We start from the raw sequence: 14310 nt of genomic DNA, 5'->3' as shown, positions 1-14310 counted from the left end.
CAGGCCCTGCAGGACCTGGCCATGTGTGTGACTTCACCCCACTGAAGTGTGACCAAATGCACTGAGTGCTGAGTAGGCAGGGTACAAGGTGGGGAATGGGACAGGGCTGGATTTACTGGGTAGGATGGGGAGTGGGACAGGGCTGGATTTACTGGTTAGGATGGGGAATGGGACAGGGCTGGATTTACTGGTTAGGATGGGGAGTGGGACAGGGCTGGATTTACTGGGTAGGATGAAAAATGGGACAGGACTGGATTTACTGGGTAGGATGGGGAATGGGACAGGGCTGGATTTACTGGTTAGGATGGGGAATGGGACAGGGCTGGATTTACTGGGTGCCAAGTGTGAGCAAACAGTTTTGCAATATTCCTGTCTCAGGGCCCTCAAATGAGCAGGATGCTTCTGGGTGCCTTTGTAAGAAAGGGGCTTTGTAGCAGAGCCCAGAGGGTGATGCAGATGTGTCAGGTAATCCCTGTGGTTCCTGTGGCATCCCCAGGTCCTGTGTCCTGTTAGGAGGAGAAGGATTTCAAAGATACTCACCTACAGGCTCTGGTGTGTATCCATCTGCATTAAGAGGCCCAAGGTGTTTCTGGAAAGGAAACAGGGATAAAGTGAATAAAGGAACCAGGGAAATTTGCTTCAGTGTGAAATGGAAGAGGAGAAGGACAAGGAGCCTCTGCAGCCCACAGAGCCCTGGCTGGTCACTCCTTAACAGCCCTGAGGTGGGCACAAGAAATGGGGGTGGTATTGAGCTGACTTTGCTCTCCCAGTCCCAGCTGGCAGGAAGCCCCACTGCAGCTGCACAGCAGGGATTAGATCCTGGGGGAATTCCCTGCCATGGAGCCTGGGTGCAGCATCACCCTGCAGTGGCCCAGCCTGTGGGCTGGGCAGGTGAGGTGCTGAGGGCTCTGGGGTCACACACACAGGGCTGCATTTTGCCCTCTGCCCACTCTGCTTCCCCTATCCCAAAGTGACAAGTGTCCTAGAGGAGGAAAGTCATCCCAGCCAAGTGTCTGCAGCTGGTTTTGAGGCAGGGAGTGAAGAGAAGCCTGGAGGCATCTCAGCTGGCAGCTGCCACACCTGCCCAAGGAGTGGAGTGATCCCCATGAACACAGGACAGACCTAGAGGAAATGGCCTGAGGTTGGGGCAGGGGGGGTTTGGACTGGATATTAGCAAGAATTTCCTCAGTGCAGGAGTGGTCAGGCCCTGGAAATGGGCTGCCCAGGGAGAGGGTGGAGTCGCAATCCCAGGAGGTATTAAAAAAACACGTAGCTGTGGCACTTCAGGAAATGCCCTCATGGGCATGGTGGGTGTTGTTGTGTTGGTTGGTGTTCGTTGGGTGGTTTGTGGTTGGTTGGTTTTGTTGTTTTTTTTCCTCTTCGGTGGACGGTTGGACTCGGTGAACTCAGAGGTCTTTTCCAACCGTAACGATTCTGTGCCCCTGTGCTTCTGTGCTCCTGTGCTTCTGTACCCCTGTGTTTCTGTGCCCCTGTGCCCCTGTGTTTCTGTGCCCCTGTGTTTCTGTACCCCTGTGCCCCTGTGTTTCTGTGCCCCTGTGCACAGCCACCATCCCCCAGCAGCCAGTGACCCAGCCCTTGGGGTACTTTTGTCCCGCGCACCCCTGAGCGCCAGCGCTGCTTGCAGCCACCACCACATGGGAACCCAGCACAGATTGTGAAAAGCTCTCTGAGAAGAGCTCAGGCCTTTCTCCAGCCTCTGCTGGGCTCTGGGATGGGCTGCTCCTGCAGCCCAAAATGAGCTGGTTTCAACACAGCTCGGCACACGGGGCAGGGACTGAGCACAGATGTACCCCAAGGCCAGGGACGCAGTGGGAGCACAAAGACCTGGCTGGTGGCCAGCAGCAAGGCTGAGCATTCCCAGAATCCAACCACATCTTCCTTGCTCCTGCCTGGCAAGGAGGGCAGGGTGGGGGGGGAGAGGGCTCCCTGGGGACAGGCCCACATGTTGCAAGGAGCTCAGTATGAATGGAAACCCTTTTCAGCTCTCATAGTAGCTGTGCCCAGCTATTCCTTGTCCCCATCCAAGCTGGAAAGAGGACAACACTGCAGCTGGCCTTAATATATTCCATTTGAGTTACTGCCTTTTAGAGAAGAGCAGAGTTTGATCAGCAAGCTTGAAATGCAATAAGATTAAGCCACTGAGGTACCAATAAACCAGACCCTGCCCAGCACTTACACTCACAGAGGGGTGGGTTGGTGGAACCGGTGCTGCGGACGCTGTGAATCAGGAGAGAGAAGGTGTTAGTGAGGGTCTGCCTGTACCCCAGGCAGGGTCAGAGCATCCTTGAAGGACTGTGTGGATGCCTGGGTGCAACGCACCCCCTCCCCCAAAGCCTGGGCTCCACAGCCTTTACCAAAGAAGGTGGTGAGTGTGCCTGGATGTGGGCGTTATTCCCAGAGCAGCCCTCGGGGAGGTGCAGGCCCCACTGAGCACCCCACAGCCTCCCAGAGTGGGGATGGGTTGAGCTCTACCCCAGAGCCCCCTTGCCCAGGGGTCCCACAGGCAGGCTCTGATGTGACACTTGTGATACTTGTCCCAGGAACAGAGTGACCCATGGCTTTGAGTGTTCAGCTCAAGAGAACCCCCAGGAGCCAGCCTTGCAGGATGTGTTGTTTTCTGCTGCCCAAAAGCAGGTCATTTTTCAGGAGCCATCTGTTTGGCATCCAAAGTCCCTAATCTATTTGGAGCACTGAATCCCCCATCTGCTCCTGTCTTTGGGCCAGCCCAGGCCAGACCTGAAGAGCAGCCACTTTCAGCAGACAACCTGGCTTGGCACTTGCCCAGTTTCTAGAGGAGCAAAGACCTCTCACTGTTCCCTCACTGCCAGGATCTGAGCAAGGTTGGACATGCTAAAGTAAACTTGGGTTGGCTCTGCTCAAACTGGTTCTACTGGTGGTAAACTGAGGCCAGGGATGGCTCTGAGATATGTCAACTCACCTGGCATGTTGGGGTTGGGGCAGGTTTCCCTCAGGTAGAAAATCAGCCCGTCTGGTTTGAGTTTTAGGTACTCCACCAACTGGGAAAGGAATTGGAGGAAAAAGAGAGGAGAAAATTATGATTGTGAGGAGAAAACAGTCTCTTGGGGGTTTTTTGCAGGCAACTTGTGTGGCTTATGGTAATAATTTCTCTCAGATTTATGGCAGATGGGGACTCAACTCTTTTCTCTCCTCCTATCTGTGCACTCAAGTATCTCCTGGAGCAAGGGCTTGCATACCTGGTCATCTGCCAGAGCTGGGAAGAATTTGGGAAGTTAGATAAGGACCAAAGAAAGCCAAAAGGCAAATGTCTAGTAGGAGAGCTGGGTAGGGCATTTGCAGTGCAATGTTTTTGTTGTTCCAGCCAGAAAGGTTTTTAAGTCGTGTTTGATAAAGCATGAAAGAAACCTTTGGCTTTCCCAGGGTTAGCTCTGTGATTCCCAGGCAATTTCTCACCGTAGCAACAACCAGTTTAAGCATAGTGGGGACTTGACTGGCTGGAGACAACCAGACCAGTCCCTGGCCACCAGATCACCAGGGGGCCAAGGCTTTCTCTTCCCCTTCTGTCTGGCTCAGATTTCATGTGCAATTTGGAACCTGGCATGGTTCTGTTTCCATTAAAATGCCCCAAAGTCTTTGTTTTCAATCACATTCAGAGTGAAAACAGTCCTAGGAATTTAAAAAATTCAGCAAAACAGAGTTACTGTCCCCCTGGAGCAGGTCTGAGGTGTGTGCCATGGGACAGAGCTGAGCTCTGGGGGGACAAGTGACTCCCCAACAGTGCCAAGAGCTGCTGGGCCATGTGTCACATTCCCTAAAATCCCTGCCCAGCCATCCTGAGGACTGCTGGGGCAGTTCAGCCATCTCCCTGACTCCCAGGGGTGATGGGATGTATCTCCTGGCATTTGGATCTCCTGTCACATAACAATTTTTGGCAGCTGGCTCGAGACCTGTGGCCTCCCCTGCTGTTTGCACAGGAGTCAGTCACCTGGAAATACAGAGTGGCAACCTGCACCCAACAGTGCTGCCCTCCCAGGGGGACACACGGGGGGACAGCCTGGGATGAGCAGTGCCATCAGGGATCAGCCATGCTGTCAGGGCTTGCTGCAGGCAGGGGGCTCAGGTGCACCCTGGGGCTGAATGTGGTGTTTGCTCATGGGGTGCAAGTGTAATGAATACAACCATCTCAAGTGTCCTGGCTTAAGGACAGAAATTAAAAGCCCTCATCCTCTTGTTTCCTTGGAGAGGCACCACTGGTGTAAGGCGTGGGGGCAGTGGCAAAGCCAGCACCATCGCAGTGTTGAGTTGGGGCTATTCAGCCTGGAGAAAAGAAGGCTCTGGGGAGACCTCAGAGCAGCCTTGCAATACCTGAAGAGGCTACAGAAAAGCTGGGGAGTGACTTTTCACCAGAGAGAGAAGAGATAGTAAAAGAGGTAATGGTTTTAAACTGAAAGAGGGGAGTTCTAGGTTAGATACCAGGAAGAAATTCTTCACCATGAGGGCAGGAAGGCACTGGCCCAGGCTGCCCAGGGAAGCTGTGGCTGCCCCATCCCTGGAGGTGTTGAAGGGCAGGTTGGATGGGGCTTGGAGCAGCCTGGGCTGGTGGGAGGTGTCCCTGCCCATGCAGGGAGGTTGGAACCTGATGATCTTTAAGGTCCTTTCCAACCTTCACCATTCCATGATTCTATGATATCAGTCAGGTGAGCTGATCAACAGCCAGACCCGGGGAGTGCCAGAGCTCTCTGGAAGGGGCTTCAACCACCCACGTACAGTCTTAAAGCCTTTAAAGCTCCAGGAGGCCTTTCAGGGTTATAACCTCAGGGCTATAAGAAGGGAAAAGCACCTTCACTTGCTTGGGACAGCACTGGTCAGCAGCCCACAGCACAGTACCTGCCAGAGCGTGTCGAACTTGGTGCCCTCAGGGATGGAGTACTTGCCAGACTTGTCCTGGTCTATCCGGTAGTGATACACAGTTTTGCCATAGACCAGGGAGAGAGCATAGGCACTGTTCTCTTTCCTTTGTCTCAGCCTGGGAGGAAGAAGAGCCATTAAAAGCAACTCTAGGTTTTGCCCTGCAAATTATCATGGCTGCAGCAGTGGTGGGTCACAGGGTGGGCACTTGGCACGGTGTCCCTGCACCCCAGTGTTGGAATTGCCACCTTGCTGACTTCCCTCTGACCCTTCACCTTCAGTCTCTTGCCCTTCTCCTCCATCCTGTCCAGCTAATTCTTTCCTTCCCCAACTCATTCAGGAGATAATTAAATGAAGGGCTGGTCTGACCTCGGCAGAGACACAGAGCAAATGCTTTTCCCTGTATTGCCATACGTGGTCTCACATGTCAGTATTGAATGTCTTTACCCACTGAACCCCATATCTTGTAGAATCTGGTGCATTAACAACTTACTTCATAGAGATATCAAAACATGAGAAACAACAAAGCTCCCAATTGACTCTTCAGGGAGGCCAGACACTGTCTGGACAATAAAAGGGTTAGGATGTTGGACCCTGGTCTGTGAAAGATCTGAAACCACAGCCCGACCATATTAGGCTAAATCTCCTCTGAGGAACTGCCATATGAAACAAATAGCTACAGGGTGGTGGAGGTGGGGAAATGGTCAAAAACACAGAGGTCCCAGCATCTACCAGGGGTTTGTGTACTCACAGGAACTTCCCATCAGGTTGTGCCCCAGAGTAGAGTCTCCGCTCAGCTTCATCCCGGGCGATGCTGCCGTGGTACCAGGGCATCCTCTCATGGGCTGTGGTGGCAATCAGCTTCTCCACCTGGGGAGCCTGGCTTATGATGGCCTGTTCCAGTGCGTCGCCCTGCAAGATGGTGAGCAATGAGACCTCCTGCCAGCCTTCAGGCTTCAGCACAGTTCATTTTGCACCCTTTTGGGCTGATGATGTGGGAAACCTTTCAGATTTTCAACTGAAGTTCCTGTGCCCTTAATCATGCCTATAGCAATAGTGGGTTGAAATCTCTTCTGCTGCAGAGGAGAATTCCTTCCTTATCTAAATTGGTCCCATCCCTCAAATCCAGCTGAAGTCCATTGACCTGCTGCTGGGGGAAGAGAGAAGATGTCCCACTGGCCCCACACATTTTATAAACAACTGTAGATCTTCGTTTGCCAGTAGGTGGCAATGTCCCTTGTGTTATCTGCCAGGGTCCACGGATCAGCTTTAAGCAGAAACCCGACAGGTAACTCTCATTCTGCCAAGCACCTTTGGGCTAAAATCAGCCACCTTTAGACATCTTTTGTAGAAAGGCTCCATAAGGGCAGTCTGAGCCACCTTTCTGTGAGGGCTTGGAAATAGCTGAGTAGCTACTCTCAAGGTGACAGCAGATAGAAGGAAATTAATTACGTGGTTGCCAGTGTGTCCATTTACAGTTTTGCCTTATGCAGATATTATATCTATTCCAGTCTGCAGTAAAATGCAGGGACCTGTCTGTAGCTATTTTTAAATTGAAATAAGTCACAGACCTGATCCGGTACCGCAGCTTCATGGGCAAAACCTCCACTGACTCCAAAGAGGGAGGAAAACGTGAGTGAGAATTTAAGTCTAAGTCATTGTATCTCAAGCACGGTGTTATGGAGAGATGGTCTCACTGCAGGGAGTGTCCCTGCAGAGGAGCAAACAGCACCCAGGGAGCTGCTCTGCCAAGGTGCAGGAGCTCCAGCACCCTGCAGAGCAGGCACAGCACGAACTGCTCACGGGAAGGGTCTGAAGACTTGGGAAAATGTTTAGACCTGTTCCTGAAGGAGAATCATAGAATCATAGAACCCTAGGGGTTGGAAGGGACCTTGAAAGATCATCTAGTCCAACCCCCCCTGCCAGAGCAGGGTCACCCAGAGTACATCACACAGGAATGTGTCCAGGTGGGTTTTGAATGTCTCCAGAGAAGGAGACTCCACAGCCTCTCTGGGCAGCCTGTCCCAGGGCTCCGTCACTCTTACAGTAAAAAAAAAATTCCAGATATTCACCTTGAACCTCCTATGCTCCAATTTACACCCATTCCCCCTTGTCCTATCACTGGTCATCACTGAGAAAAGCCTAACTCCGTCCCCCTGACACTCACCCCTTACATATTTGTAAACATTGATGAGGTCACCCCTCAGTCTCCTTTTCTCCAAGCTAAAGAGACCCAGCTCCCTCAGCCTTTCCTCAGCAGGGAGATGTTCCACTCCCTTCATCATCTTAGTAGCTCTGGGCTGGACTCTTTCAAGCACTGGAAAAACCTTTCTGGAAAAGAAAGATATTTAAGGCTACTCTTAGTGCCAGCAGCCTCTGAGGAGAAGGACCTTGCTTTGCCATGCTGTGAGAGGGGGCTGACAGCAACAGAGGAGGCAGAAAGCAGCAGCAAGCCCCCCGAGGAGCCCTCCTTGCGCTGGTCCCGCGCCACCTTGGCCAGTACCTCCAGTTTCCAGGTCTGCCGCACGTATTCCCGCACCATGTTGTCCCTCATGCTGTCGAAGACCCCGGGCTGGGGTTCCACCCCGCTGGGGCGGTTGCAGGGCTTGCGGAGGGGGCAGCAGAGCCCATCAGCATCTTTGGAGTAGAACTCGCAGAGCTCTTCGGGCCCGCAGTGGGCTTTGCCCCCCGCGATGGCGTAGGTGCCGTTCAGCTGGCGCTCGATGGCGTAATGGTAGAACTGCAGGTTGCAGACCATGGAGAGGACGTACCCCCCGAGGCTGCGCAGGCACTGCCGAAGCAGGAACAGCCCATCTGACATCCCTGCCAGCTTCAGGTGCTCCTCAGCCTCCGACCTGGCAATGCTGCCGTAGTAAAAGGGCAGGTGAGCGGCAGCATCCGGCATCTCGGCGCTCTTAGCAGGGCTGCCGGGGTCGGGTCACGTCGCTGGGGCTCGGTCTGGAAGAAAGAAGCAGAAGTCTTCACTGACACAGAGTTTGAGGAAAAAAGTGTCATTGGAAATCAGCCTGGTCTGCCTAGAAGTTGTTCAGCCTGCAGCTGACTGCCTGGAGTGGCACTTCAAGCACCACATGGAGAGCAGCACTGGGGACATTCATAACCCCAGCCAGAGAATCCCACGGTGACTCCTCCATCCCACCCTGAGTGCAGTTAGAAAGTGTAAGTACCAATCCATCTGATCTTGAGTCAAACATTTCAAGCAACAGAAAATGCACAGAATCCTACAGTGAACTGTTCCAATAGCTAATTACCTTCACTATTAAAAATGTGTTTCTTACATCCATCCCAAAGTTTTTAGCTTCGACTTCCTACCGTTTTCTCTCCAGCTCTGTTCACAATAAAAGGAAATTCTTTTGCCTTTCTGAATAAGTTAGCTTTGCCATGAAGGTCTATAAGGCCAAAATCTTAAATGGAGTAAGATTCAAACATAGGATGGATATTAAAAAAACAAAAAAAACCCATTTAGATAGACAAGTGCACCAAACATGGCAAGAGGAGATAAAGATAAAGCCAAGTGCTTCTGGGCAGACATGAACCAGCAGCTGAACAAGCTGAACAAGAAGAAAGTTTCCCCTAATTGTCTCTTTAGAAATTAATCATTCTTTTCCCACAATACCTGACTCTGGCTGGGTTCTGAATTTGTCCAACACTCTGATCCTGTTTGGCAGTTCCTGGTTCTACCTCATGAACGTGCTGCAGAGGAGGCCGGAGCTCAGACGTGTTCAGCCATCACCTCAAGGCCAGTTCAATCCCACTCCTGTTCAGCTTCACTGTGCAGGCATCACTGGAGACCCTTCTTCTGAACAACCTCAAACCCAAAACAAACCTACCACTGTGCTGCTGCAGCTCCAGCTCGTGGTGGGAACCCAGAGAGAAATGGCTCTTTAATGACTGAGCCCCTTCTGCCAAGGAGCTATAGATCTGGTATCAAATCATCTAAAATCCCACCCACAAACAGACGCAAATTTCTGATGATTAATGGAAAATTTATTGTATTCAAAGGGTCTCATTTGTTCCCCGGAACCTGATCTTTGATGTTGTCATTGTGCGGATGTTGACCCCAAAAAGTGTTTGTCTCTATCCACCTTTCCCACAGATGTGTCACTTGCTTTCAGAGTAAGGAATCATGGAATCATGGAAAGGTTTGGGTTGGAAGGACCTTCAAGATCATCCAGTCCCACCCCCTGCATGGGCAGGGACACCTCCCACCAGCCCAGGCTGCTCCAAACCCCATCCAACCTGCCCTTCAACACTGCCAGGGATGGGGCAGCCACAGCTTCCCTGGGCAACCTGGGCCAGGCTCTCACCACCCTCACACTCCACAATTCCCTCCTCATGTCTCACCTCAATCTCCCTCTGCCACTTTTCATCCATCCCCCCTTGTCCTCTCCCTCCCTGCCCTTGTCCCAAGTCCCTCCCCAGCTTTCCTGGAGCCCCTTCAGGCACTGGAAGCTGCTCTAAGGGCTCCCTGGAGCCTTCTCTTCTCCAGGCTGAACACCCCAGCTCTCAGCCTGTCTTCATAGAAACAAACACTGGCTCTTTGGCCAGCACACTGGGAATTTGCCCTAATTCTTCCAAATGTAAAACTTGTTTCTGAACATGATGAGAGAAGTCACTGCCCGATGGGTCAGGCCCACTGCACTATCCCAGAAACTGTCCCTCCTCTCAGGCAGTGGCTGGAGCTGGTGGCCAGCCCTGCTCCTTCTCATCCAACCTGCTGCAGCCCACTCAGCAGCAACAGGGCTGCCTCCTGCCAGCCTCTGGGACTGCTGGAGCTGGGAAGGAGTTGGTTGGATCCGCGCTTCGTGTGGGCAGGAACGGGATCAGGGTCAGGAAGAAACTACTTGGGAGAAACCCTTCTGCTGTGCACACCCCGCTCTGCCCAGCCTTCCACAGCAAAGACCCATGGAGAGCTGGATTTATGGCAACCAGACTCTGCTCTCTTTTGTTTGTTGTCTTCATTAAGCCCAGAAATGGCCCTGATGAGAACAGGAAGGGAGAGCAGGCTCCGTGGAGGAGGCGTTGCAGCCCAGGCAGGAAACCACAGCAGGAAGCAGTCAGTGGTGGTTGCAGCTCGGGTGCGGGACTGGTGTAACCCAGAGCAGGCACAGCACAAATAAGCCTGAGTTGTGAAGCCCCTTTCATCAAATTCATCAAATGAAGCAAAGTGAGGTCTTGGCAGACTTGCCAGACTGGGACACAGAAGGAAAATGAAAACACCCTCAAACCCAAAGTGGAGTCAGTGCTTGCAACCAAAGCAAACGTCCTAATCCCTTGATGCCTCCAGCAGCCCCAGCACTGGACAGGCAGATCCCCCAGGTTCAGCTCCTGAGATGAGATCACTGCCAGGTCTTTCTGACCTCAGCCTGGTTCACAGGGAGGGCAGGTCCCAGGAAGGTGAGTTAAAGCATCTGAGGAGTGGGGATTGCAGCTCTTGGTTTTAACTGCAGAGTCAGGCCCATGAGTCATGTTCATGAGTCAAGGAAGAGGAAGCACTGAGTGGGCAGTGGAAGGTTGATGTCCTTCACGTGCTGCTGATTTCCACTGCCTACCTGGGATAAACAATGATTAGGTACAAGGATGCTGCACCCAAACATGCTGATTCCCTTTTCTGGAAAGTCCAGGACCAGAGCATCACAGCAAATGGAACTTGTTTGACAATTGTTCATACAGGTGAAAATGAGAAGGCAAAAGTCATTGATCACCACTGAGATCCCATGAAGTTTCCAGCTGCCTACACAGGTGGTTCTTTTACAGACAGACTGCTTTTCCTCTCCAAGCACAGGACTGTGAGTCAAGACAGCCTCATGGAGACACAAGAGTGAACCCAGGGACCAGAGGCTGGTTCAGGCTGTGCCACCCATTTCATACAAGCCTTGCTGCTACAAATGAACTCTGTTAGATAATTACACTTACTGGAAGAAAGTCTGAAGTCTCAGCCATGGGGGAAAGTCACGCCCTCGAGTCTGAGAGCAGATGTGAACAGGGTGATTTATAGCTCCTCTAAAGCTCTTGTTTTAAAAAAGTTTGTGCTGCCATCCTGGCTCTTTCTGTTGCCCACACACCACCTCAGGGCCTTCTGGGCATAGTTAAGCTCCTCTTCCCAACCACAGCTCTGTGCCTGAGCTCTCCCTTTGGGTGGACCTGAGCAACCCTGAGACAACCTCACCAGACCTGCACAAACCCTGAACAGCTTTCTTTTCCCACACCATAAAATGCAGAGGAAAATGAGAACTGATTCCCTGGCCTGCTTTCCTGAACATCTCAAACTAGTGTCTGGAAGAAGCTGTGCAAAGGACCCCTCCATCACCATCCATTTCAAGTGACAGGACCTGATGTTTCCAGCACCTGCTGAATCTCTGTCCCCTGGACTGCAGCAACCCAGATGCTGGGTGTTCCTGGTGGCTTCAGGAGCCTCTCCCAGGTTAGAAACAGGACTCAGGGGGAATGGCCATACGAGCAGGGCTGCTGGGAGGATGGCCATGCTTGCAAGTTGGCATCACCCTGTGAAAATGCACTGAATAAAAACCAACACCCACGTAAAAAAGTAATCGGATCTGTGCACCATGACACACAGGAAAGCCAGGCAGGAAGCTATTGAGATGTCAGTCAATCAGATCTATATATAGCTGGCCACTTGTTTGTACTTAGATTAGACAAGTACTGTCAGGAACTGGTTGGATTTTATAATTTCTCAGAAGAGCAAAATCAGTTTGTGCAAATCTGGAGCCAGTCCCCGCAAGCAGCGGGGGGTGCTGATGAAACTGGAGGAGGCACTGGCAGGCTTGAGCATCCTGTTAAGACCACATTTTCTGTATCATTGTCCTGGCAGAAATAACCCCTATAACATAGCACTGGCTGGGATGGGCTGTCTCTTTAAGGTGGCTGGGTCAGCCCGGGGGAGAGCAGAGAGGGCTGGAGGATGGAAACCAGCCTGGAGGGGGGTATAAAGGGGCATCAGGAGGGGTATAAAGGGGTATCAGGAGGGGCATAAGGAGGCATCAGGAGGGGTATAAAGGGGCATCAGGAGGGGTATAAGGAGGCATCAGGAGGGGTATAAAGGGGCATCAGGAGGGGTATAAAGGGGCATCAGGAGGGGTATAAGGAGGCATCAGGAGGGGTATAAAGGGGCATCAGGAGGGGCATAAAGGGGCATCAGGAGGGGCATAAAGGGGCATCAGGAGGGGCATAAGGAGGCATCAGGAGGGGTATAAAGGGGCATCAGGAGGGGCATAAAGGGGCATCAGGAGGGGTTTTGTGCTTTGGAGATGGTGGAAGGAGCTGCTGCTGAGGTTTGTGTTGGCAGTGTGGGATGGAGTGTTCTTAACTCCCTAAAAGAAGTGTTTAACTGGGGAGGGGGGAGAAGTGGCTGAAAGTAAGATCTGCCTGTGTAAATGTGCCCGTGGCATTGCTGAAAGGTGAGGTCAGCCTGTGTGTTAGGGGCTGGGGTCTCTGAGCTGCTCTGTGGGTCACTTCTGCTGCTCCCCAGGGCTGGGGGTGCTGGGGGGGTCTGAGCTGTGGTGCAGGCAGTGTGGTGGGTTGCTGGAGAGCCCAGCCCTGGGGGCTGGCCTGGCAGGAGCTCTGCTGGGTGGGTGCAGGGCAGCAGATCTGGCCTGGGCTCCTTATTGTCCTGGGCTGCTTCCTCATCTCCTCCTGATAAGTACTGGCCTCTTTTTACACCTCGTGGGAAGGAAAGATGCTTCTCACGGGGCCTTGCCCTGACCCACCTGCAGCTGATGCAAGAATAAAAGTGCTTCCTTATGCTGCTGCTTCCAGGCTCCTCTTCTCAGTGTTTTGGGAGAGCACCAAGGAAAGGTTTGTACCCCAGATTGTCTCAACCCTCTTGTTTACTGAGGGCTGCAGCAGCCCTGCTGGTCACCACGGGGGGCTGGAGGAATGGTGCTGAGCCTGCTGAGCAGAGGGAAGGTGAGGGCAGGATTGAGAGGTGGGAACAGGGTGTGAGGTGCAGAAAGCAGAGCAAATCTCAAGGAGCTGCTGCTTCCTCTGTGCCTGCAGAGGTGATGGGCACATCCCATGCAGAGGAGCAGCCACTCCCCACCCCTGCCCTTGGATCCCCTTCTCTTGTTCCTGGTTTTAGCAGAGAACTAGATTTACAGCTGAGAGCCTGGTTGAAGATGTGAAGGGCTGAAAAATGTGTACAAGTCCTCTTACCAAGTAATTCTTCCCAGGAGTAGCTGGCACTGTGCAAGAAGATGAACTGAAGAGTTGGTTCCTGGGGCACAGGCACATGTTTTTTTTTAAACTTTGCTTTGTTTAGATTTGAAATGCTCCTTAGTTTAAAGAAAAACCTGAAAAACTTAACTTTGGCTTGGCCTGCCTACAGCCTTCTAATTGTTCTTGACTAATGTTTAATTCTTATTTATGCACTCCATGGCAGCTCTTCCCAAGATTTCCTCATGAGCACTTACATTCCTGGCTATAGCTGCTTTCCTAACCTCCCTGCTGACTACTCATTAAAACCTCAGCTACCCAACCATTTATTAACACTTGAATTATGTGTGAGTGGGAGTTTATGAAAGTGTGAGCCCATTTATGTTTGAGCTCATAAACAGTGCCTTCTGCTTACATGTGAAGATAATAATCTTTTCTGCTTCTCAGTGAGTAGTACTGACTCAGTCCTGCCTGAAATGGTTGTGTTTACAGAAACTCCACAGAAAAACCTGCCTGGTTTCCACTAAGGACCTTGTCTGCTCTTGAAGCAAGCAGGTAGGTCCCAACTGCCCTTCCACTGCCTGTGGATCCCAGGCCAGGTGCAGAAAAGCTTCATAAACCTCCTCCCCTTTGAAGTGGAACCCCAGGGTCAGTCCACAGCCCTTGGAAGGAAAAATGTTGAATAAAGAGCAGCAGCTTCGAGGCCCTTGGGGAGACCTGGTGCTTCTGTGAGGCACTTGGGGTGAACACTCCTAACAGGGACAGCATTTTCCACGCACAGGCTTTAAGACAAGCTGGTGCTGTGGACACCAGTACCTCTCTTCCCCCTTCTAAATCCTTGGCCAGAGACCCTAGTGCCTCTGGTGATAAATTGAGGGGCTGGTGCTGCTCAAATGTTTGTGGCCTTGGTCTTGGTGTACATGTGTTCTAGCAGCAGGCAGGGCTGACCCAGTGGCTGGACTCATGGGGAGCTTTTGTGTGTGTGTGTGTGGCTTCTTCCAGGCAGGATGTGAGCCAGGCAGGCTGCCTTGGGTCCCTGCAGCTCTGATAAAACATTCATTCCTGTGAGCCAGGGCATGGTTAGTGCTTGGGGGCTCATTGCTCACAGTCTGTTCTGCAGAGCCAGCCCTGACACTTGTATCTGTGCCCAGAGGCTCAGAAGTTGCCATGTGTCCCCTCTGCTCCCATCTTGCAGCTCTCAGATCATTCCTG

General features: G+C 52.1%; 1 protein-coding gene across 1 annotated transcript in view; it reads right to left on the bottom strand.

Annotated features, from left to right (window-relative positions):
• The window catches only part of ZAP70 (zeta-chain (TCR) associated protein kinase 70kDa), an 11885-nt gene extending 4072 nt beyond the window's left edge, over window positions 1-7813 (bottom strand). The window contains exons 1-6 of the mRNA XM_010002335.1: window positions 7412-7813; window positions 5660-5820; window positions 4888-5026; window positions 2960-3038; window positions 2198-2238; window positions 541-589 (exon numbers count right to left, since the gene is read on the bottom strand). Coding sequence (XP_010000637.1) covers window positions 541-589; window positions 2198-2238; window positions 2960-3038; window positions 4888-5026; window positions 5660-5820; window positions 7412-7813 — 871 coding nt within the window. The remainder of the gene's footprint in view (window positions 1-540; window positions 590-2197; window positions 2239-2959; window positions 3039-4887; window positions 5027-5659; window positions 5821-7411) is intronic.
• Between the last annotated feature and the right edge of the window lie 6497 nt (window positions 7814-14310).

The sequence above is a fragment of the Chaetura pelagica genome, unplaced genomic scaffold (assembly GCF_000747805.2).
Source record: "Chaetura pelagica isolate M959 unplaced genomic scaffold, ChaPel_1.0 scaffold58, whole genome shotgun sequence".
Lineage (NCBI taxonomy): Eukaryota > Metazoa > Chordata > Aves > Apodiformes > Apodidae > Chaetura > Chaetura pelagica.
Note: the sequence above shows the minus strand (reverse complement) of the source record. Positions and strands in the feature narration are given on the sequence as shown.